At 41.0% G+C, this 26,692-nt stretch overlaps 1 protein-coding gene across 1 annotated transcript in view; it reads left to right on the top strand.

The window, feature by feature from the left end:
• Positions 1–26,692, top strand: part of mgat5b (alpha-1,6-mannosylglycoprotein 6-beta-N-acetylglucosaminyltransferase B) — a 500,752-nt gene that overhangs the window by 63,346 nt on the left and 410,714 nt on the right. The window contains 1 exon segment of the mRNA XM_078401040.1: positions 7,493–7,631. Within this exon segment, the coding sequence (XP_078257166.1) occupies positions 7,493–7,631 (139 nt within the window).

A 26,692-nucleotide genomic window follows, 5' to 3' on the forward strand; every position in this document is an offset into this window, starting at 1 on the left:
GGTTCACTTTCCTCCAATTACTTTCCTCCAATTATTAGATTTCTGAACCAACCTACACAACTTTAATGTGTAGGAAGGAACTGCAGATGCTGGTTTACACCAAAGATAGACACAAAATGCTGGAGTAACTCAGCGGGGCAGGCAGCATCTCTGGAGAGAAGGAATGGGTGGCTGAAGTCTGAAGAAGAGTCTCAAGCCGAAACGTCACTCATTCCTTCTCTCCAGAGATGCTGCCTGTCCCGCTGAGTTACTCCAGCATTGTGTGTCTATACACAAAACTCTAACCTTACCTTGGAACAGTTATGGCCAACCCCTTGCACTACTTGTTTTTTTTCTAATTTTGTTTTTGCATTAATGTCTATATTTTTGCAGTCTTTTAGAATTTTGTGGGTAATATGTGTATAATTTATGTATAACTTATTTTTGTGTTTGAGTCTATGTCCCTGGGGTTCAGGTGGAAGGAAGATTTTTCATTGCACCTGCACCTCTCCTTACCCACATGACAATCAACTGGAACTTATAGTTAAGTGTGTTGCGCTCTCAGTAGTAGGTTATTAACAAGCCACAATGATTTTAGCATTACGTAGTCTATGAAGTAGAATAGTCAATCTACCATGCATTTAGACCATTGTGTGATGGATAACTCAGAGAATCATAGCACACCCCAAACCCTCTGGGAAGTAAGCAATGAAGCTCTTTATTGTTTAGCACTCTTCCGCAAAGTTTATTGTTTCCTCCAAAAAATTTTTAAGAGTACATTTTGGAAAAATGGTAATAGTCATGGAGTCAACTTATCCATGCCATCCAAAATCTCCATCTATGCTAGGGCCTGCGTTGGCTCATATCCCTCTAAAAATTTCATAACCATGTACCTGTCCAAAATTCTTTTGAATGCTGTTATCGTATGAGCCTCAACTACCTTCTCTTGCAGCTTGTTCAAATTATACACCACCCTCTGCGTGGTAAAATAAATTATACAAAATTGTGTTTGTGGTCCAGTTTTTAAAAAAATGGACCACAAATTACAACATTTCTATAATATGCCAAATATGCTTGAAGTTTAATGCACAAAGATAGGCGTTTCATTTTCATTTGTAAAGTTGGTTCCAGCTATGTACACAGGAGACTAATTTTGATTCATTTACAAAATCATCCATGTAAAGAGAAATGATATTAGAACTTGCATAAACAAAAATATATAAAATCTTGTTTCCACAAGCACATATTAAAAATGCCATGAAGAATACCAGAATAGAAATGGGAGTGAAATCTAGGTTTAATTACAAGGCAAACTACCATTTAAGGGATATACAAGGAACTGCAGATACAGGTTTGCAATAAAAGTCACAAAATGCTGGAGCAAGTCAGTGGGTCAGGCAGCAACTGTGGAGAAATGGAAAAGTGATGTTTTGAGTTGGGCTATCATTTAAAGGTCTGTACAATGTAAAACTTTTGTATTAGTTCACTCTTTTGGTACTTTCGTGCATCACATTTGTTTTTGAAGTAAGATCACAACTAACCATAGAATGGCAGATGTAGCTGTGGATTGTTGTCTGATCAAATTAGTGCAAACACATTTAACACCAGTAACACTATGCAAACACTGCAAACGCAATATGCAAACACTGAAAGCTCTCCATGATTAATGTCATAAATCTAAAATAACTTGTATTGCAATTATTTATTTTGAGAGACTTCATTTAAGACTTCATTAGTGAAGGTGGGTGGAAATGTATTAAACTTAAATATGCTGCTGACAAATAGAGTGGTGAATTTTATTCTCTTTGTGTCAGGCAAGTGACAAAAGATATTATTAATAACCCAGATAAACCTTTATCTCCAGTTACTAATCTTTGCAACGATCTTATTATAAGAAAAGCCACTGTAGATATTAAAAGAATAGCTTGTTTTATTGGAATAAGGACAAATTATCAGTTTTAAAGTAGGCGTGCAAAGAATCTTTTGATTTTACAATTCATTACAAAAACCAAATGTAGAAATAATCCTACTTATGTTTTCAGAACAGCTGCTTTACTGTTGTAACAGCTTTGTTATATTCAAGTTAAATTACTGCTGGAATGTAGATTGTGAATTGTAATGTTTGCAACACAGCAATCATGGCAGCAGAGTGGCACAGTGGTTGAGAAGCAGCTGCCTTGCTGCTCCAGAGACTGAGTTTGATTCTGACTATCGGTACTGTCGGTATGAAGTTTGTACATTTTCCCTGTGACCACATGAGTTTTCTCTGGGTGCTCCGGTTTCCTCCCACATTGCAAAGACGTACGGGTTTGTAGGTTAATTGGCTTCTGTAAATTGTCCCTAGTGTGTAGGATAGAACTATTGTACGTGTGATCACTGGTTGACATAGATCTGGTGGGCTGAAGGACCTGTTTCCATGCTGTATCTCTAAACTAAACCACATATTGTCAGAATGATCCTGTGAACATGTTTGAGCCTTGCCAAATGATTTACCAAGTGAACTCCTTAATGTACTCTCTTGAGAAGAATGGAGAGTGTGTGGGTTCTTGAAGGATATGGGATGGTAAAAAAAGGGAAATGAGATGGCGTTGGCAGATTTGGTGAAGGAGAATACAAAGAGATTCTACGCATATATCAAGGACAAAAGAGATTCTACGCATATATCAATGACAAAAGGACAATACAAAGAGATTCTACGCATATATCAAGGACAAAAGAGTAACTAGGGAGAGAATGTGGCCCCATAAAGTTCAATAAAGTTGTCGATATGTAGAGCCACATGAAATGAATGAAGTGTTGAATGTAATACCTCTTGAAAGAGATGTGAATGCTATGGAACTTGGGGGGAGTCAAGTAAAAGAAAAGTTGAGTAAAATAAAAACCTGCCTGAAAATCTGCTTTAAACTTTCACGCACTGACCATAATTAGGGTTTAATGTGTGATGATGTGAACACACACACTCTGCAGGAAGAATAGAAATGCAGATTTTATTTTACAAATGGACACAAAGTGCTGGAGTAACTCAGCAAGTCAGGCAACACATCTGAAGAAATGGGTAGGTGACGTTTTAGGTTGAGATCCTTCTTCCGACTGATCTGCTGTGTTACTCCAGCACTTTGTGTCCTTTGTGTATTAACCAGAATCTGCAGTTCTTTGTTTCTAGATTTTTTTTAAAAGGTAAGAAATGAGAAAATGTTCACATAGAAATCTTGATCTGTTGATGAATAAGTAGTGGAAAGTAAACATGCAGATGAAACAAGTAGTTAGGAGGGCAAGTGGTACTTTGGTTTTGATTGCAAGTAGATTGGAGTACTTACTTAAATTAATTCTTGCTGAGATTGTACAGGGTTCAAGAGAGATCTCAATTTGATGCACATAGTGGAAATGAAGATTTGTTAAATGATGAAAGCTTATTCATGTTGCAAGGGACTTTTGTGTGCTTCTACTAATGACTGACTTGCATATATTGCGAACAATTAAAGATTAAATGTCATGTTAAAAATAAGGACACAAAGTGCTGGAGTAACTCAGAGGGTCAGGCAATATCTCTGGAGAACATGGATAGGTGACATTTTGGGTCAGGACCCTTCTTTAGATGGGTCTGAAGAAGGGTCCTGACCCAAAATGTCACCTATCCATGTTCTTCAAAGATATTGCCTGACCCGCTGTGTTACTCCAACACATTGTGTCCTTTTGTGTAAACCAGCATCTGCAGTTCCTTGTTTCTTAAATGTCATGTAAACTTTTATTATGACATGGGATTGATTAAAGAGGACTGCTGCAAGAGTAAGAAAGACTATTGCGATCATTTATGGCCTTGGTGAGGCTGCATCCAGTCTACAAGTTTGGTTTCCTCACCCATGAAAGGATGTACTTGCCGTAGGCCGAGTGCGGGGAAGGTTTACTGGACTGGTTCCTACGTTGGAAGGTTTGCTAAATGGGAAGACATCAGTCCTGAAGAAGGGTCCTGACCGAAAATGTTGTCTGACCGTTCCCTCCATAGATGCCTCCTGACCCGTTGAGTTCCTCTGGCACTTTGTCTTTTTTTTGCTCAAGATCCATCATCTACAGTCTCTTGTATCTCCATATGAAGACTATATTCTCCTGTGTGTCAAAGGGACTATTCTCTACATTAGGACTGTGTGTGGTCTCACCAAGGCCATATATGATTCTGTAAGTCTTCCTTACTCTTGTTATCCAGAGTTTAGGTGAATGAGATAAGACCTCATCAAATCTTAAAATAATTTTCAGGGTGTGACAGGCTATGGGCAGAGGACTTGGGGGATATAGAAGTAGGGGCACAACTTGAGCATGGGTGTAGGCTATTTAACAATGTAATGCGGAGAACCTTCTTCACTCTGAGGGTAGTGAACATTTAAAATTCTCTATTCTAGATAGCTGTGTGAGTCCGGGCATTGGAAATGGAGATCACAGAACATCGAACATTAAACATAGAACAGTACAGCACTGGAACGGGCCCTTCTGCCCATAATGTTTGTGCCATACATGATGCCAAGTTAAAATGATCACATCTGCCAGTACATCATCCATACCTCTCTATTCCCTGCACTTCCATGTACTTTTCTAAAAGCCTCTTAAACACCACCATTGTATCTGCTTCCCATCACCACCCCTGGCAATGCGTTCCAGGCTCCCACCACTCTGTGGGGGAAAAAAATGCTTGCCCCGCGCATTTCCAATAAACGTTCCCTCCCCTCACCTTATAACTATTAGTGTTGGACTTTTCCACGCTGGGAAATAGTTTCTGACCGTCTATCTTATCTATGCCTCTCAAAATTTCCTATACTTCTATTAAGTTTAATTTAGTTTAGAGATACAGCGTGGAAACAGGCCCTTTGGCCCATCGAGTCTGTGCCGACGAGCGATCCCCGCACACTAACACAATCCTACACACACTAGGGACAATTTCTTCGGATCGTTCACCTTGTTGTGGTGAAGAGGCTTGCGTGCCCCCATGATTCTGAGAGCGATGCCGTCGAAAGCACTAGCTTCTGGTAGGGCCACCCATGGCGGTAAGGTCGACGATGAGGGTCCAGATTAAGAACGATCAAACCTACAAGACCTCAACGGCGGACCAGGCGGACAAAGTTATCTTGAACTCAACGGCTGTGAAGGCGGATGAAGGCTGCAACAGATCTATCAGCTCCAATCGTCTTGGTTCCCTTGCCATTGTAATTAGTTGATTGATTTGTGAAGGACCATGTACTTCTTGGAGTGCAACATCAAGTACACATTAAACAAACACACGCACAGGCATCTTCGTTCTGTGAATGGAACGTAGACCATCATCCTCGACCTCGAGGGATAGCCACGACGAGGGACAATTTTACTGAAGCATTTGTCCTACAAATCTGCACGCCTTTGGAGCGTGGGAGGAAACCGGAACACCCGGAGAAATCCCACACAGTCACAGGAAGAATGTGCAAACTCCATTCAGACTGCATCCATGGTCAGGATCGAACCCGTGTCTCTGGCATTGTAAGACAGCAACTCTACCACTACGCCACCGTGCTGCCCGCCAACCGTTTCCTGAGGCTGATCCTCTAAGCCCAGCAGCATTCTAGTAAATGCTGGAGAATGGTGCTGAGGTGGAAGATGGCCATGATCTCTGAGTGGTGGTGAAGGTTCAAAGAGCCAAATGACTTTGCAATTCTGGCAACGCGTGAAGCCAACAGAAGTAGTACGCCACCGCGTCAGCAAGTTGCTACTTCCTGCAGAATACTTAATTAAATAACAAACACTGCGCTAACGCCAGCAGGTATTTACTGTTGTATGAACAAAATTAGTGCTCTCTACAGAATCCACCTAGTCAGCAGTCTGTAATGCTAATCAGTTAAATATAATTGCATAAGGCAGCTTGATTTGGTTGTTGGTGAGATACGAAGATTACATTTTAATTTTTATGCAATAGAAATGTCTTAATTTGATTTCTCCCACGATGAGCTATATGGTTCCTTTACCCAATCTTTTCTGCTCAATAAATGTGAGGTCAGTGAATGGGAAAAAAATGTTCCCTTTGGAATACTGGTACATTAATGCCATTTTTATGAAATTATATGCTTTTAAGGACATAATTAAAAAGTTCAGCAGAAAAACCCATGGAAGCTGCAAATTATACCTTAATCACGAACTTGTCGTAATATTTAATTTATTTGGAATATCCATTATATTCTGCTATTATTCCAATTAATTATATGAAACATTTATAAAGTTTTTTCCAAAGCACCTTCTAAATGTGTAATTTTCAGCAATTTGTTTATGTTATCAAGGAATATGTTTCATCAGTTGACTAATTGATCTGAGCAAATTGGTAAGATGAAGTATTAGGTCTAAGTAGGATATAAACTGCATCAACTCGATTAAACAAAATATTTCTAATCCCACAAATTGATCCGATCTCACATTTACTTTGCAGGAGACCAAGGCTAGACCGTTGGTGGTAAACTATTTGCAGCTAGGAATTTGCAGGTTCAGCAGGTCTTTCTACCGAGGGGTTTGATTTGACTGGTGACATACATCAAATCTGAGCTGATGTACTTTCCATCTGCTATGTGGCTTTCTATTAAATTCGACAAGCAGATACCAACATGTACTGCAATCGTGTTGTACAACAGAAATGCACACCGGTAGCAATTGCACAGGACAGATGAGATGTGATTTCTATTTGGCTGCTGGCAATTCGCTGTACAATGGCTCAACTTCACAGAATGGAATGTGTTTTCCTGTTGAATGTACAGTTCAAACAGGTTGCTACTGCAAGTTGGGGAGTATTGAGCGTGGGCGGTTCACCTCTCTGGTGAGGTGAGCAAGTTTCGACGGATGCTAAACATTTAGGCTGGGTTCTTATAACTGAAGCAATGGAATGGGACAATTTGCTTTGCAGGTTATTCCGCATGCCAGAAAGCAGAGCTTGATAATAATCAAAAATCAGTATTTGGTAAATGCTCTCGGACACATTCATTTGCTAGTTTATGATTTAAAAAATCAAAGGCATCTTTTTTTTTCTTTCAAAAGGTTGTTTAATAAATCATTCACAAAAGCTTTTCACTGTATCCCAGTACACCTGACAATAATAAACCAAGGGCAATATCAACACCAATTCTTCACTTCTTCACTTTTCACAAAGTTTAGCAAATCTTGATTTTTAGTTTAAACTGGAGGTCCCATTCTCTTCCGATAGTTACCACTAATTTTACCCTCCCACCGTTGGGACTGTTCACTTCCAATCACAAACACTGGCTTATTTTTAAAAACATCTACTTGTCTCCCACTTTTTTTTTTGCCATTTTATTTGAAATCCTTTGCTTACTGGTCCATTCAGAAGTAGTGTTTTCAAAAGCGATACAAAATGAACTGGTTTAGACCATTATGTAATTTGTTTTGTGCATTTTTTTCAGCGCTGCAAACTCTGTCTTTTGTGTAACCTGCTCATTGCTTTCTACTGCATAACTGCCCTCAGTGTAATGAAAATGTGATCTCCCTTGCATTGAAGGAATTGGACTGGAGTCCCGTGTGCTGAGGAAATTGGCGGACATGTTGGAAATAATATTGAAGAGAATGGAGCCCCTCACTAAACTGGAAAACGTGAGCGACTTCAGAAAGTTGGAGGAACTTAGCTCTGCTTTAAATCAGTAAGTACCCATGTAAAAAGAGGCATGGTGATGGCTGGTACACTTATTATCTAGTTGTCACATTCCAGTCAAACAAACAGATCCATATTTAGCTTTTGGCTACAATGTCAAAAAAAATAATTTTTAATAACATTTTAAATCACTCTGAATTTAATGTTTCAGTATTCTCCATTTTAAGGCAATTTCCCTGTGGAACCATGTTCTGATTAAGGTGATGTTCTAACTCAAGGATGGTGTGTGTTGAAATTTTTTTGTGGTCTGCTTGTCATCAATTGAACCATGAAGTCAGCTTTGTGTAAATTAAGAATTTATTATCTACATGGTTTAATTCATGGCATGTTTGACTTTGTATGGGAGCGTTGCATCTTCTGCACTGCCCAACTTGAGCACTTAGTCTCAACCTTGTATTTCGCTTTGGCAGCTTACAGCCCAGTGGTATGAGTATTGATTTCTCTAACTTCAAGTAACATTTGCTTTCTCTCTCGCTCCGTCCCTCCTCCACCCTTGTTCTCCTACAAGTTTCACTGTTCTCCTGATTAATTTTACTGTTTGTCTGCCTCAATCTCGCCTTCCCCTCAGCCCACAATGAGCATTCCCTTCATCATTGTCTGCTTTGATTTGTCCTTCTCACACCAAACATGCTCTTTGTACCCTTCCATATCTCTAGTTTCCATCTCCCCTGGCTCTCGGTCTGAAAAAGGGTCTCGACCCGAAATGTCACCCATTCCTTTTCTCCAGAGATGCTGCCTGTCCAGCTGAGTTACTCCAGCATTTTGGGTCTGTCATTAGTTTAAATTGATATTGCTGCACAGTCTAACTCTGTCTTTTCATTTTTTATGCTCAAAGGCATTTCCTATGGCTTAGTAAATTATTCAGTAGTTATATACCTGTCCAAAACTGAACTAGTTTTAACAATTTTTAAGATAATAAATAGTTAAGGACTGCACTCACAATTTGGCAGACCTTAAAATAACTCAGAAATGTATACTTTTGTGATCCCTCTCTCGTCTCTTTCAGTGTATTGGAGTCTTAATGATTTTTAAACTGTGTTTGAACAATGCTTTCGCCAAAGAGCAAGGGAGCAAATCATAAAGTCACTGTTACAGCTTTTGTTTTAACTTTTTTTGTCTGAGACAGTTGATAGGTGATTTGAAAGATGATTCTGCAGTGAGCCTTATCTACGGAGAATCTTGCCTCCCTTTGTTTAATGACAGTAGTCGGCACCTATACATCATAGACACAAAACGCAGGAGTAACTCAGCGGGACAGGCAGCATCTCTGGAGAGAAGGAATGGGTGACATTTCAAGTTGAGACCCTTCTTTAGAAGCAGAAGGGTCTCTACCCGCAACGTCATCCATTCCTTCTCTCCAGAGATGTTGCCTGGCCCGCTGAGTTCCTCCAGTTTTTTGTGTCTGTCTTCGGTTTAAACCAGCGTCTGCAGTTCCTGCCCGCACCTCTGCATCATAATCGGATCATTCAGATCTGAGGGCAAATCTAATTTGGAAGGATGTTTTTCAAAAGTTTTCTACTTTTGAAATTTTGCTCATCAGAGAGTTGTCATCCCTTATCTTTGATTTTGTTTTGTACTTTGACAAGTGGCCTTCATGTCAAGGCACATCAGTTTGCATTTTCAGTCAGAACATTTTGGGGCGAAATAGAATTCAAGCGCAAAAAGATAAAAAAAGAGATCCATGACAAGATAATTTTCAAAATAAATTCTATTTTTCATATAATGGTACACATTGAGGTATGCATGAGTATATTCAATTCCTTGTAATAGATGCAATTAGCTTTACAATTGAATAATAATCTGTTTAAAGATAGTTTCTGTAATTTTCACCTGAAAAAGTGGCATCTTAATAGAAATAAATTATTTTTAGCAGATTCTTTTATTTGAATAATGTAGGTGCCAATGGCACAATATTTTCTTGGGCTTTGTTACAGAAAAGTCCACTTGCAACCGCATACTTGATCATCAGCAATATTGATAAGACCCCATTTAAAACATACTGCATGTTTCTCCGAGGGAACAATGGACAATTACATGGAGTAGGAAAGGAAAATTAATTGTGTAGGAAGGAACTGACGATTCTGGTTTAAACCGAAGATAGACACAAAAAGCTGGAGTAACAGGCAGCATCTCTGGAGAGAAGGAATTAATGACGTTTTGGGTCGAGTCCCTTCTTCAGACTGATCAGTCCAGCATTTTGTGTCTATCTTCATTCTATGAATGGATAGTTTTGACATTTGGGTTCTATTGGGATGGACAGTGAATGAGCTGTACTGGGGGAAAGGGAAACGAGAGATATAGACAATGATGTAGAGAGATATAGAACAAATGAATGAAAGATATGCAATAAAGTAACGATGATAAAGGAAACAGGCTATTGTTTGCTCTTTGCTAGGTGAACATCGTACATTTATGTTATGGATCAAAAATGTATATTCATGCATTTTGACAAAATTGGCCCCGTCAAAATCCATAAAGAATTCAACATGCAAGCCAAAAATGCAATGACCTGGAAGTTTTCTCCTTTAGTGTTAAATAATGAGTAAAGCAGCATTGATGCACAGAGGGATCCTGGAATGAAAGTCTCTCGAAAAGTGGCACAACTAGAGATTGGATAGTAAATAAAGTGTATGGCACGCTTGCCTTCTTCGATATGGGTATTGAGTATATATATCGATAGGTCATGTTGTAGCCATATAACATTTTGATCAGGTCACATTTGGAGTATTGTGTGCAGTTCTGTTCGATGCATTACAGGAAGGATGTAGAGGCTTTGGAGCGGGTTCAGAAGAGGACCACCAGGATGCTACCTGGATTAGAGAGGCATTCGCAATAAGGAGAGGATGGATAAGCCTGGATTGTTTTCTCTGGAGTGTCACAGGCCGAGGGGCATCCTGATGGTGGAATTATGTGGGCAAAAGTAGAGTAGACAGCAAGAGTCTTTTTCTCGGGGTGGACATGATAAGCACTAAATTCATAGGTTTAACATGAGATGGGAAAAGTTTAAAGATTATTTACTTGGCTTGTTTTTATTTACATGAAAGGCACTATCAGAGGAAGAGGTGGGTGAAGAGACAATAATAACATTTACGTAGATTTAGGCATGAACATGAAGGAAATTAAGGGATATAGACCACAGATGTGCAGTTTACATGGCTTCATGATTGATGCTGACATTATGGGCTGAAAAGCATGGTCCTATGTTATATGTTCTATTAATATGCAACTTTAAGGAGTGCTCCAGACAGTCCTTCACTACATTTCAATTTCTCCTACTTTGTTTTGAGTTTGTCTTATACAAGTTCTCCCATTGGTTAACGATGTCAGGGTTTATACTGAATTTCTCCTGTAGGCTTTACTTATCATCAACTTACTGCAAACCCCTAAAGTTTTTAGGGAGGTTTCTGGCACTGGAGTTCTGTGTGCTGCTTGTTATTTTTGTTTTAAGAATGACCATGCAATTCTTTATACGTATAAATCCCAGAGTGCTCTCGTTTCCATACATTCGACATACAGAATGTGTAATGGCAACATGAAAAGCCCATAACATTTTGAAATCCTTCATCCATTATTATTTATGCAAGTTTCAGAAACTGCTTGCATCTTAAAATGCAGTCACCTTGAACCAGGACAATACTACTAGATGGGAGAGAATGTAATTGGCATTAACGTAGTTGCTGATTTCTCTGAACTTCACACTCAAATTAATTAACAGCAGCTCTACCTTTCAAGCGGAAGAGAATTAGTCAGATTGAAGCCCTGCTTTCGACTCTTTGAGTTATTGGTATGGATTAAATGTCTCATTTACTTTCCTCCCACTCCCGTCATTCTGGCTTTTAAGAGTGACAGCAAAATGGCCGTCATTTGTCATTTTCTGCTGAGGCTCTCAAAATAATATTGAGAGGCTAATAGTGCTTACAACTTCTGTACTACATCTCATCAGTCTGCCAAAAGTTTAAATTACCTTAAAATTAAATGTACACAAAGGGAAGTGCAGTGCGGATCAATGCTTGAGAATGCTGGAGACTCTTATAATGTTTCCATTTAGGACATAGAACATACAGCACAGCTCAATGTCCGTGCCGAACACCATGCCAAGTTAAACTAATCTGCTCGGCCTGCACGTGATCCACATCCATTCTCTGCGTATCTGTGTGTTTATTTAAAAACCTCTTAAACACTCTTAAACACTACTATCATATCTGCCTCCACAACCCCAGGCAGTGTACAACTCAGTATGGGGGGTGGGGGGAAAGAAACTTCTTTAAACTCTTCTTTAAACTTTGCCCTTCTCACCTTTAAGATATTCCCTCTGGTCTTTGACATTTCTGCTGTGGGGGAAAAGGTTCTTAATGTCTACCCTATCTATACCTCTCATAATTTTATAAACACCCATTAGTTCTCCCGTCAACCTCTGACTTTAACCATAAACTCTGATGCCTCATCAGAATTAAATTAACATAATAAAGCAATAGAACTGTACTTCCAGAAAATTAATGATACTTGAAATCTTTGCTATTTTGCTCCCAAATTCTGAAAAGACGAACTTAATTCAAAATGTGTACACAAGCAAATATTATTTGTATTATTTAATTTTATTACATTCCACTGTGTACCTGATTGAAATTATTTGTAAAAACTCCTCTAGTAATTTTTGTAAAGTGATAGCATCTGATTATAAAATTCATGTAAGTACAATCAAAGAGCAGTTTTGATGGATCAGTTTGTGTCAGCAGTAAAAAAATAATGGTTTTCTTCAAAGCAGAGCAAAATGTATTATTTTAAGAACTGTTATCCAGTGATGGTTTTTTCAAATTTCCCAATACCACCAATGACTGCTGGAAGGATCTAAGAACTCATTCATCAGTCATTCAACTTTTGTAATTAATTTAATCATAATTAATTAGATTTTCCTATATTAATTTGCTTAGTTGAATTCTGACTTTGACTGGAAATTAGTTATTACCTTAGAGATATTCTTGCAAACCTTTAGTGATTATCTATTTGAGTTGCTCTGACATCGAGTAGATGTACGAATGGGGAAATGGTCAGAATGAGTTATTTTAAGAAGAAATAATCATTTTTAATAGTAATTGTTAAGATGTGAACTTTGCAGAACTATGACAATTACAACATTCAATTTGTTAGTGACTTTCTACTCTGTTTCTTTTTAAGGCTGCTATCTACTGCAAAATTTGGCCAAATATCTCCCTCTATGTATAAAAAACAGACAATGTTGGAAATACTCGGCAGGTCGGGCAGCATCTGTTTGAGGGGAAGCAGTGTCAATGTTTCAGGTCAGAGGTCCCATGTCAGATCTCTGAAGGAAGATGAAGCCTATAATGCTACAGGGAGGTCGGGGTATTTTCTGATATGGTGAAACTGCGGTGACCATGGGGATAAACTGTATAAATTGGTAATCTGTCCAATGAGAATATGGGAGCCATGACAGAATAGAGACAAGAAAATGAGGGAGTTGTGAAATGCAGAGCAGGAGGGTTTGCCCAGCCCATTCAATGGTAATAATAATAATAATAATAATAATAAACATTTATTTTTTATAGCGCTTTTCCAAATGCTCAAAGACGCTTTACAAAAATGCTCAAAAACGCTGGTACTTTGGGGTACAGTGAAATTTGGGGTACAGTGAAATTTCTTTTTTTGCGTACAGTTCAGTGAAATCTTGCTATACATAGGCACAATCATACTCAAGTACACAATTGTAGGTATAGTAGATTACACTGAGGCAATTCACAATAGTTGCCACGTTTCCAGCACTGTCATGTATCCAAAATTTCAAAGTTGTCAAAATTGTAGGTCCTAAGTTGGTCATAAAGGCCTGTTGTGCTGGCAGTGGCATTGGAGCTTAGATGGATGGGTTGCTTGGCCAGACGATGTTGTTGGTGTCTCCCACCACTGCCCCGCTGCTCTGTTCAGTGCTGCTGCAGGCCATGACCGATCCATCTGCTCTGTCTCTTGGTGTGGTGCCCGATCCAATTGAATCCAGGCTGCTCCTCCAGCGGCCCACTCCACCATCACAATGGTCTGGCTGGGCACATCCTCTGTCCCCAAGGAGGCAGAAAAAAAAGGAAAGTCTTCTGACAATTCCAAGCCTACTGACTGTCACAGTTATCTTCACTAGTCTTTATCCCACCCTGTCTCCTGTGAGGACTCTTTTCCATTCTCCCGGTTCCTGCATCTCTGTCGTATTTACTTTGACCATGAGACATTCCAGGCAGGTGCCTCTGAAATGCCGTCTTAATTTCAGAATCTGGGCTTTCTCTTTACTGCTGTTAGCAGCTCTGGACCAAATCTCTTCCATTTCCCATGCCTCTACACACAGCTGCTTTCACTAGGCTGGATAAAGGGCAGAGTTCCCCTGGTGCCCGCCTTCTACCCCACCAGTATCCACTTTTAACAGATCATCCTCTGCAGTATCCACCACCTTCAGAGAGATTCCATCGCCAGACAACCTCTCTGTGGCAGACTTTAGCCAGCAATATGGGCAACAATGGATGGCACAGTGGCACAATGGAAGAGTTGCTGCCTCACAGCGCCAGAGACCCGGGTTCGATCCTGGCTACGGATGCTGTTTGTACGTTCTCCTGTGACTGCATGGTTTTCCTCTGGGTGCTCCGGTTTCCTCTCACACTCCAAAGACATGCAGGTTTGTAGGTTAATTGGCTTCTGTAAATTGTCCCTAGTGTGTAGGATAGTGCGAGCGTATGGGATGAATGCTGGTTGGCGCAGACTCGGTGGACCAAAGGCTTCTACGCTGTGTCTCTAATACAATAAATTCTCCTGCCATTCTTGGTTACATGCCAAGTCGGAAGCAGATGGATATGTTTGTTATAACAAAGACACAAGGGACTGCAGATGCTGGTTTATAAAAAAGATGCAAAATTGTTGGGTAACTCATTGGGTCTGCAGAATCTCTGGAGAACATCGATGGGTGACATTTCAGGTCGGCATGTTTCTCAGGCTGATTGTTGTAGTTGGGGGGAGAGAGCTGGAAAAGAGAGGAGGGGGCAGAACAAAACCTGGCAAGTGATAGGTGGATACAGATGTATCCTCATCTCAGTGTTATCAGTGTCGCCTCTATCCACCTATCACTAGCCAGGCTTTGTCCCACCCCCACATCTCTTCCAGCTTGCTTCCTCTCCTCACTACTCACCACAATCAGTTTGAAGAAGGGACCCAACTTGAAACATTACCTATCCATGTTCTCCATGCTCTATCTCTTATAGATCTCTTTGATGGTGGGAGGTTAGTACCTGCGATGGATTGGGCAGCGGCCACCATTTTGCAATCTGCTGCATTCTGTACATATTGAAAATTAAGAGCGTATCTCACACCAAGCTGGTGTAATTTATAATTTGTCAGTTCAGATTATTTTAATAATAATAATAATAATAATAAGCATTTATTTTATATAGCGCCTTATCAGGTGCTCAAAGCGCTTTACATAAACAATCAAACATAAAAACAAACAGACAAACTATCCTAACGGAGAAGCGGCGAATAAACATCGCCAGCGTCCTCTCACGTCAGGGTCCGGCAGTAGAGAACAAAAAGCACAGGACACACAGATACAATTTTTACACAATTTTTTACACAAACAGCCATCACAGTGATTGCTCTAGGCACACCCTCACTGTGATGGAAGGCAAAGTCTTATCTCCTCCTGATTTCTTCTCCCGTGGTGCCACGAGGTGATCGAGGCTCCCAACTTTTTGAAGCCCCCACTGGGCGATGGAAAGTCCCAGGGCCGAGCCGAGCCGAGCAGGCCGATGAAAGTCCTGAGCCCCCACTGGGCGATGGAAAGTCCCAGGGCCGAGCCGAGCAGGCCGATGAAAGTCCTGAGCCCCCACCGGGCGATGGTAAGTCCCAGGGCCGAGCCAAGCAGGCCGATGAAGGTCCTGAGCCCCCACCGGGCGATGGTAAGTCCCAGGACCGAGCCGAGCAGGCCGATGAAGGTCCTGAGCCCCCACCGGGCGATGGAAAGTCCCAGGGCCGAGCCAAGCAGGCCGATGAAAGGCTGGATAAAGGGCAGAGTTCCCCTGGTGCCCGCCTTCTACCCCACCAGTATCCACTTTTAACAGATCATCCTCTGCAGTATCCACCACCTTCAGAGAGATTCCATCGCCAGACAACCTCTCTGTGGCAGACTTTAGCCAGCAATATGGGCAACAATGGACGGCACAGTGGCACAACGGAAGAGTTGCTGCCTCACAGCGCCAGAGACCCGGGTTAGATCCTGGCTACGGATGCTGTTTGTACGTTCTCCTGTGACTGCATGGGTTTCCTCTGGGTGCTCCGGTTTCCTCTCACACTCCAAAGACATGCAGGTTTGTAGGTTAATTGGCTTCTGTAAATTGTCCCTAGTGTGTAAGATAGTGCGAGCGTATGGGATGAATGCTGGTTGGCGCAGACTCGGTGGACCAAAGGCTTCTACGCTGTGTCTCTAATACAATAAATTCTCCTGCCATTCTTGGTTACATGCCAAGTCGGAAGCAGATGGATATGTTTGTTATAACAAAGACACAAGGGACTGCAGATGCTGGTTTATAAAAAAGATGCAAAATTGTTGGGTAACTCATTGGGTCTGCAGAATCTCTGGAGAACATCGATGGGTGACATTTCAGGTCGGCATGTTTCTCAGGCTGATTGTTGTAGTTGGGGGGAGAAAGCTGGAAAAGAGAGGAGGGGGCAGAACAAAACCTGGCAAGTGATAGGTGGATACAGATGTATCCTCATCTCAGTGTTATCAGTGTCGCCTCTATCCACCTATCACTAGCCAGGCTTTGTCCCACCCCCACATCTCTTCCAGCTTGCTTCCTCTCCTCACTACTCACCACAATCAGTTTGAAGAAGGGACCCAACTTGAAACATTACCTATCCATGTTCTCCATGCTCTATCTCTTATAGATCTCTTTGATGGTGGGAGGTTAGTACCTGCGATGGATTGGGCAGCGGCCACCATTTTGCAATCTGCTGCATTCTGTACATATTGAAAATTAAGAGCGCATCTCACACCAAGCTGGTGTAATTTATAATTTGTCAGTTCAGATTATTTTAATAATAATAATAATAATAATAATAATAAGCATTTATTTTATATAGCGCCTTATCAGGTGCTCAAAGCGCTTTACATAAACAATCAAACATAAAAACAAACAGACAAACTATCCTAACGGAGAAGCGGCGAATAAACAACGCCAGCGTCCTCTCACGTCAGGGTCCGGCAGTAGAGAACAAAAAGCACAGGACACACAGATACAATTTTTACACAATTTTTTACACAAACAGCCATCACAGTGATTGCTCTAGGCACACCCTCACTGTGATGGAAGGCAAAGTCTTATCTCCTCCTGATTTCTTCTCCCGTGGTGCCACGAGGTGATCGAGGCTCCCAACTTTTTGAAGCCCCCACTGGGCGATGGAAAGTCCCAGGGCCGAGCCGAGCCGAGCAGGCCGATGAAAGTCCTGAGTCCCCACTGGGCGATGGAAAGTCCCAGGGCCGAGCCGAGCAGGCCGATGAAAGTCCTGAGCCCCCACCGGGCGATGGTAAGTCCCAGGGCCGAGCCAAGCAGGCCGATGAAGGTCCTGAGCCCCCACCGGGCGATGGTAAGTCCCAGGGCCGAGCCGAGCAGGCCGATGAAGGTCCTGAGCCCCCACCGGGTGATGGAAAGTCCCAGGGCCGAGCCAAGCAGGCCGATGAAAGTCTTGAGCCCCCATCGGGCGATGGAAAGTGCTGCGGCCGAGCCACGCAGGGCGATGAAGGGCCTGCGAGCGGGTTGATCATACCTCGCACTTCGGGGCGGTCGAAGCTGCTACGGCTGGAGCTCCCGAAAGCCGGTCTCTCTCTCTCTTCAAGAAAATGATTTACATTGTGAACTGCTAAATGATCAAAATGGATTTCACTAATTTTTAACATGCTTTTTCTGCCAAGTGTAGGAATCTCATTTTCCTTTTAATGTTTAATAAGGTTACATCAGAATTAATAAAACACTGATAAGTCAATTTGGATTTTTAAAAAAACTTGGCTGTAATTTTTTTCTCAAAATTGAGAATTGAGTTTTAAGAATAAACAAAGCAGAGAATGCAAGTCTTTTGTCTTGAAGGCGAAACAAAATTCAGAGTTTTATTTCCCAAATGAATAGATTATTAAGTATACAGATAATGTAGTCTCTGACTGCTATTTTTACAACTCAAATCATTTCTTAAATGCCCAAATGACTTGCACAGAAGCAAGAAAAGACATGTATTATTTTTCCAATTAGTGGTTTAATATTGTCAGTACCACAATTCACCAAATCCCGAATCTAACTGGAAAGAAATGCTCTATGCAGGGAAAATAGACCTGGAAGATTCTTCCTCTGGCTGTAGCAGCTTTAAATGAAATCACAAGGAACTGCAGGAGCTGGTTTATGAAATAAAAACACATGGTGCTGGAGTACTACTTCAGAGATGCTGCCTGACTTGCTGAGTTACTCCAGCACTTTTGTAAACCAGCATTTGCAGTTCTTTATGTCTCTGGGAACTATAAATGCTGGTTTACAAAAGACACATGGGTCAGGCAGCATCTCTGGAGGACATGGATAGGTGACATTTCAGGTCAGTCTAAAGAAGGGTCCCAACCCACCTATCCATGTTTTCCAGGGATGTTGCCTGGCCTGCTGAGTTACTCCAGCACTGTGCAGTTTTAAATGAAACCAACACTTTAATTTAGAATATTTTAAAATGAACCAAATGTTTAATCAAGAATTATATTTGCCATATCAGCACATGTTTAATTCCCAAATTTAATTATTTGATTGTTTATAATATAAAGCAGGATAACAAAAATCTGTACCAGCATCAGCAGTTTTGTGTTTCTAATAAAATATTAACGGGAGCATTATTGGGCAGATGCTGGAAATCTAAAATGTAAACACAGAATGCTTAGATCAGGTGTCATAGAAACATAGAAACATAGAAAATAGGTGCAGGAGTAGGCCATTCGGCCCTTCGAGCCCGCACCGCCATTCAATATGATCATGGCTGATCATTCAGCTCAGTAGCCTGTACCTGCCTTCTCTCCATACCCCCTCATCCCTTTAGCAAAAAGGGCCACATCTAACTCCCTCTTAAATATAGCCAATGAACTGGCCTCAACTACCTTCTGTGGCAGAGAATTCCACAGACTCACCACTCTCTGTGTGAAGAAATGTTTTCTCATCTCGGTCCTAAAAGACTTCCCCCTTATCCTTAAGCTGTGACCCCTGGTTCTGGACTCCCCCAACATCGGGAACAATCTTCCCGCATCTAGCCTCTCCAACCCCTTAAGAATTTTATATGTTTCTATAAGATCCCCCCTCAGTCTTCTAAATTCCAGCGAGTACAAGCCCAGTCTATCTAGTCTTTCCTCATATGTAAGTCCCGCCATCCCAGGGATCAATCTGGTGAACCTTCTCTGTACTCCCTCTAAGGCAAGAACGTCTTTCCTCAGGTTAGGAGACCAAAACTGCACACAATACTCCAGGTGCGGTCTCACCAAGGCCCTGTACAACTGCAGCAGAACCTCCCTGCTCCTAAACTCAAATCCTCTTGCTATGAATGCCAACATACCATTCGCTTTCTTCACTGCCTGCTGCACCTGCATGCTTGCTTTCAATGACTGGTGCACCATGACACCCAGGTCACGTTGCATCTCCCCTTCTCCCAATCGGTCACCATTCAGGTAATACTCTGCTTTCCTGTTCTTGCCGCCAAAGTGGATAACCTCACATTTATCCACATTATATTGCATCTGCCATGCATTTGCCCACTCGCCTAATCTATCCAAGTCACTCTGCAGCCTCCTAGCATCCTCCTCGCAGCTAACACTGCCACCCAGCTTCGTGTCATCCGCAAACTTAGAGATGTTGCATTCAATTCCCTCGTCCAAATCATTAATATACACTGTAAATAACTGGGGTCCCAGCACTGAGCCTTGCGGTACCCCACTAGTCACTGCCTGCCATTCCGAAAAGGACCCGTTTATTCCTACTCTTTGCTTCCTGTCCGCCAACCAATTTTCTATCCACCTCAACACTGAACCCTCAATACCGTGTGCTTTAAGTTTGTACACCAATCTCCTATGTGGGACCTTGTCGAAGGCCTTCTGAAAGTCCAGATATAACACATCGACTGGTTCTCCCTTATCCACTCTACTAGTTACATCCTCGAAAAATTCTATAAGATTCGTCAGACATGATTTGCCTTTGGTAAATCCATGCTGACTTTGTCCGATGATTTCAACACTTTCCAAATGTAATGCTATCACATCTTTAATAACTGACTCTAGCATTTTCCCCACTACCGATGTTAGGCTAACTGGTCTACAATTCCCCGTTTTCTCTCTCCCTCCCTTTTTAAAAAGTGGGGTTACATTAGCTACCCTCCAGTCCTCAGGAACTACTCCAGAATCTAAAGAGTTTTGAAAAATTATCACTAATGCATCCACTATTTCTGAGGCTACTTCCTTAAGCACTCTGGGATGCAGCCTATCTGGCCCTGGGGATTTATCTGCCTTTAATCCATTTAATTTACCTAACACCACTTCCCAACTAACCTGGATTTCCCTCAGTTCCTCCATCTCATTAGACCCCCGGTCCCCTGCTATTTCCGGCAGACGGTTTATGTCTTCCTTAGCGAAGACAGAACCAAAGTATTTGTTCAATTGGTCTGCCATCTCCTTGTTCCCTATGATCAATTCACCTGTTTCCGACTGCAAGGGACCTACATTTGCCTTAACTAATCTTTTCCTCTTGACATATCTATAAAAGCTTTTGCAGTCTGTTTTTATGTTCCTTGCCAGTTTTCCCTCATAATCTATTTTCCCTTTCCTAATTAAGCCCTTTGTCCTCCTCTGCTGGACTCTGAATTTCTCCCAGTCCTCTGGTATGCTACTTTTTCTGGCTAATCTGTATGCTTCATCTTTTGTTTTAATACTATCCTTGATTTCCCTTGTTAGCCACGGATGCACTACCTTTCCTGGTTTGTTCTTTTGCCAAACTGGGATGAACACTTGTTGTAGTTCATCCATGCGACCTTTAAATGCCTTCCATTGCATGTCCACCGTCAACCCTTTCAGCATCAATCGCCAGTCTATCTTGGACAATTCACGCCTCATACCCTCAAAGTTACCTTTCTTTAAGTTCAGAACACTTGTTTCTGTATCGACTTTGTCACTCTCCATCCTAATGAAGAACTCTACCATATTATGATCACTCTTGCCCAAGGGGCCTCGCACAACAAGACTGCTAACTAACCCTTCCTCATCACTCAATACCCAGTCTAGAATGGCCTGTTCTCTCGTTGGTTCCTCGACATGTTGGTTTAGAAAACCATCTCTCAAACATTCCAAGAAATCCTCTTCCTCAGCACCCCTGCCAGTTTGGTTCACCCAATCTATATGTAGATTGAAGTCACCCATTATAACTGCTGCGCCTTTAGTGCATGCATTTCTAATTTCCTGCTTGATGCCATCCCCAACCTCCCTACTGCTGTTAGGTGGCCTGTACACAACTCCCACTAGCGTTTTCTGCCCCTTAGTGTTTCGTAGTTCTACCCATATCGATTCCACTTCCTCCAAGCTAATGTCCTTCCTTTCCACTGCTTTAATCTCCTCTCTAACCAGTAACGCTACCCCACCTCCTTTTCCTTTCTGTCTATCCCGCCTGAATATAGAATATCCCTGGATGTTGAGCTCCCAGCCTTGGTCACCCTGGAGCCATGTCTCCGTAATCCCAACTATATCATAATCATTAATAACTATCTCCACATTTAATTCATCCACCTTATTACGTATACTCCTTGCATTGAGACACAAAGCCTTCAGGCTTGTTTTTACAACTCTCTTACCCCTTGTACTGTTTTCGTGCTACTGTATGTTTCATTTTTTTTCCATTGGAACCTAATCAGATGTACAGCACTTTGGTCAACGTGGGTTGTTTTTAAATGTGCTATACAAATAAAATTGACTTGACTTGACTTGACTTGTACGATTATGTTGAAAAGTGGCCTTGTTTGATTTTTGCCCTGGATTTGTCTGCCTGCCACTTTTACTTTTCACCTTGCTACCTGTTGCTTCTACCCTCATTTTACACCCCTCTGTCTCTCTGCTCCTGCTCCCATCCCCCTGCCACATTAATTTAAATGAATAATTTTCATATGAAGAACAAGAATTTCAGACTGGCCATCTTTCTTCAGAGAAAAGATCATCAGTTGTCTGCTCTGCTCACTGCTGAAGATATCAGCGTAGGTTGAAAAAAGAAATATTGTCTTTGATTTCCTCTCAGCAGGAAATATTTGAAATAACCTTCAGTCCCTTATTATTTCATTTTATGCAATCATTCTCTTATTTAGTATAAGTTATTCATTTGAAAATTATGAATTTTATGATTAAAGAGGAATTGCATGGGGAAATGGAAATTCTCTTCACACATTATTTTCAGGTTAGTCTAAAGGGTTATCCGATAATATTTAAATTAGTAGTTAGCTGTAAAAAGAGACTGCTGCTCCACAAGCCTGGAAGAGGTGTAGTTTATCCCTGAATTATAAGGATAAAAAAAAAGAAGCAATTATTATACAAGTGACAGCAGTTATTTCTTGCCTCCACCACCTTTTCTAATTCAATATTGTTCTTAAGCTTTGTGGGAATTTTTCTGCATCACTTTCCAATTTCCATGTTTGGAAAGCTAAGCCTGGGTACAACTGCAAATGTATATTCACATTAAAGACTGACCGACACAATTTGTGGTCACATTGCAGCATTACTGTAATATTGTGTTTGTTTAGTGGGGGGAGGATCGGGAACAAGATTTCATGTCAAATATTCTGCTGCTGTTTTGTGGAATTAATATATCTTCACCATAGGGAAAAACTGAGTTCCAGATGGATGGAAAATTGATATGACCGATATTTTAAACTAAATTATATTTTTCTGTTAAAATGATTGTCAGATTTTTAGTATGACAGAATGACAATTATCTCAACAGTACAGCCATAAGTCTACTGAAGTTGGTCTTTTAGGCATTTATTCTTTGTGGGTATTAAACACATCTTCATCCTTCAAAAATGTACCTTCTTTCAAAAACCTTCCAAACAGTAATGTTTCCAACGTAAAATCAAACTAAGACCAAGGAACTGCAGATGCTGGAATCTTGAGGAAAAACGCATAAAATGCTGGAGGAACTTGGCGGGTCTGCAACATCTCTAGAGAATATGAGTAGGTGCCTATCCATGTCCTCCAGAGATACTGCAATATATGCTGAGTTACTTCAGCACTTTTTTGTCTTTTTCTGTAAACCAGCATCTGCAGTTCTTTGTGCCTACTATTTTTTATTTTTTTTAATATTTATTTTTATTGAAGGAAAGATACAATACGAAAAAACGTAATGCATTACATTCCCCTCCATTTTGTTCTTTATATATAACAACAAAAATAACCCTCACCCACCCTCCCTGGACACCCCTTTGCAGCTGATGTGTTCACAATACATCATATCACAAATACAAATGCACAATTTGACAGCAAAACCTCTACATTCTTCCAAGGCGCAGGCCCATACATATCTACAACATGTCAGATGGTTCAGGATTCTCTCGTTCATTATGCATCAGCCACCCTGTGAGGTAATCGGCAATTGTGTAAACAAAAATAAGTAAATAAATAAAAGTAAAACATAATTAAAGGCAGATCCCCAACTACAATCAAGTGCCCTCAGTCAGTGGGTAGTTCTTTTAGATTCTCAAAGTATGACAGAAAAGGTTCCCATTCTGAATAAAACTTTTTCACAGACCCCCTCAGTGTAAATTTGATCTTTTCTAGTTTTAGAAAAAACATTACATCCTCTAGCCAAGCGGCAGCAGATGGAGGAGTTGCAGATTTCCAGACCAGCAAAATTCTCCTATGGGCCAAAAGTGATGTGAATGCAATGATGTCAGATTGGTTTGCATTTAAACCCAAAGTTCCATCTGTTACGCCGAATACAGCTACAAGTGGGCAAAGCCTCACTGTCACCCCAAAGAAGTCACTAATGGTTTTAAAAACCACTGTCCAGTAGTCACCAAGTTTGGGGCATGACCAGAATGCGTGAGCTAGATTGGCTGGAGAGAAGGAGAACCTGTCACAGCCAGCGTCTGTCCCCGGATATATGTCGGCAAGCCTAGCTTTGCTTAAATGAGCCCTTTGTGCCTACTATTAAACCTGAAGTATAGTTGCACAGAGTTACACAGCATGGAAACAGCTCCTTCAGCCGAGCTTGCCCACACCGACCACTATCTACACTAGTCCCACTAGTTTGGCCTGAGTTTGGCCCATATCCCTCTAAACCTATCCTATTCATGTACCTGTCTAAATGTTTCTGAAACTTGTGATAGGAGCTGCGATAGTTCCAATTTAAATGTATTTGTTTGTGTTCTGTTTAGATGAGACATCGACTTTAGCTTAAGTTTCCATGATTCATAAAGTAATTCCTTACTCAAGCTTGAAATCACAACTTTGCAAAATTCTTTGAATTAATTCATTCATATTTTTCAAATGAACCACAGCATTTATCAGATACAAATATTTTTCCACCGGGATATTTCTCCTCTTTGCAGTAGCTCTGGCGTATTCCTGAAAATGAATCTCTTATTGTTTCTCCAAAATCATAAAGAAGCCAGAGATTGTTGGAGCATATAAAATGAAAATTATTTCAATTATAGAGTTATGTAGCAATTAATTGAAATGTAGATTGAAGTGTTGTATTCATGAATATTCTGAATGCTAAAGAATTATGAATTTACGAACAATTGAAACTAAGAATAAGAATGTTTTCATTATTTCAAAGAATTATGAATTCTTTGAAATAATGAAAACACTTATTCTGAGTTTCAATTGTTCGTAAATTGAGTAATTTTCTAAATGACTTCAAAGACCTGTCACCAGTGAAATCACTTATTGTAGACGTGTTTGATAATGATAAACACATCACATTTCCACCCACATACCTATAACCGAGCTACCAAGGAAACAATGTTTAAATGAAAGGATGTTATGAATATAATTGCACATTAAAATAGTTATATTAATGGAAAATAGTCATTAGAAAGAGAATGTACTGGCGATGTGAAAATCTACCATCTAGTGTTTGCAAAAAATAATCTAAGTAATTGATCAGCTAGAATATTAAACAATTTTTCTCTATAAGGCATTTTAAAAATAGTTTATTCGGTTGTTGTAGCATTGCATACTAAGTCTAAAAAAAACACCTCGGGTACAGTCTGTACGGAGTCTGCACTTTCTCCCTGTGGGTGCTCCAGGTTCGTCCCTCATCCCAAAGCGGGTGGGTTTGCAAGTTAATCCGCCCCTGTAAATTATGCCTCGTGTGGGAAGTGGATGAGAAGGTGCAATAACATAGAACTAGTGTGAAAGGGTGATTGCTGGCCGGTATTGACTCAGTGGGCCGAAGGGCCTGTTCCCATGCTGTATCTCAAAAACATTAGAATGAGAATGATGGGTTGGGGATTTATCTGCTGTAACAAGAAAACCTTGACAGTGATTCCCCCCCCCCATGCTCTCCACTTCTGTTTCTCATAATTTTTTTATTTTGAACAAGAGATGATTTTCTCAAACATGGAATGGCATTGCCTTATCATTTTTTAAACAGGTGCTGAAAGATAGAATCAAGTACCTTGGAATAATTGATCTGAAGACATACATTTTTAATTCTACCTGATCGTGAGAATATGCGTGACAGGACCTCGTCAAATTCAGGCCACCTCTTCTGGTTTTCTTCCATTTGAGAATATTAAAAGTCAAGTATATGGGTCAGTGCTGTCGGAGAGCTTTCTCTAAGGCTGCTGTGGAGATGAATGGTGCAGTGGTGCAGCAGTAGAGTTGCTGCCTTACAGCACCAGAGACCCGCATTCAATCCTGTCTGTACAAACTTTGTACGTTCTCCCCGTGACCGCAAGACTTTTCTTCGGGTGCTTCCGGTTTCCTCCCACATTCCGAAGACGTGCAGTTTTGTAGATTAATTGGCCCTCTGTAAGTTGCCCCTTGTGTGGAGGATGCGAAGCTGGGATAGCATAGAAGGAGTGCGTGGGTGACCAGTGGGCGGCGTGGGCCAACGGGCCTGTTTCCACGCTGCATTTCTAAATAAAGAGGGAGAATGATGGATGAGCTACACGTGTGGAAGTTGGTTAGTGGGTGGTGAGGGCAAATGGAGGCGAAAAATCGGGTGTTTTGGGGGGAGTGATTGAGATGGGGGTAGGATGAAAGAGTAATTTGGTAATTGGATCCCATTCCGCCCAGCTGCCACGTTGCATGCCAGCCTAATTCTCCCCAATGCTGCGATTGAGGTAGCAACATCTCATCCATTGATGTTAAGCCCTTTGTTAATACAGATAACCCTTGTTATAATATGTATAAGACAATAACTGCAGTTGCTGGTACAAATCGAAGGTATTTATTCACAAAATGCTGGAGTAACTCAGCAGGTCAGGCAGCATTTCAGGAGAGAAGGAATGGGTGACGTTTCGGGTCGAGACCCTTCTTCAGACTGACCTGCTGAGTTACTCCAGCATTTTGTGAATAAATACCCTTGTTATAATGGACTCGGGGGTGGGGAATGGTGTCCGTTATTGCCGATTGTCCACTATAACCGAGTAAGGTGTGTAAATGTGTACAGTATTGGAAAAACAGCCAATAAACACTCACTAAACAAGACGCACAATAAACACAGACTGAGACAGGATTTGCTCCAGCAACCTAGCGAGCACTCGGTGAAACAACAAACTGTGTCCTTTGTTCCGGATGCACATGGACACCTCGGTTACAACAGATTTAATCCGCTTTAAACAAAATCAGTTGTGAGGAGGTCCGTAATAACAAGGGTATACTGTGTTCTCCATTCACACAAGTGGGGCACAAGTAAATCAGTAGGGTTTGTCAGTGAAAATATTCCCAATGTGTAGGAAGGAACTGCGGATGCTGGTTGTACACCGGACATAAACACAAAATGATGGAGTAACTCAGTG

The sequence above is a fragment of the Rhinoraja longicauda genome, chromosome 6, assembly GCF_053455715.1.
Source record: "Rhinoraja longicauda isolate Sanriku21f chromosome 6, sRhiLon1.1, whole genome shotgun sequence".
NCBI lineage: Eukaryota > Metazoa > Chordata > Chondrichthyes > Rajiformes > Arhynchobatidae > Rhinoraja > Rhinoraja longicauda.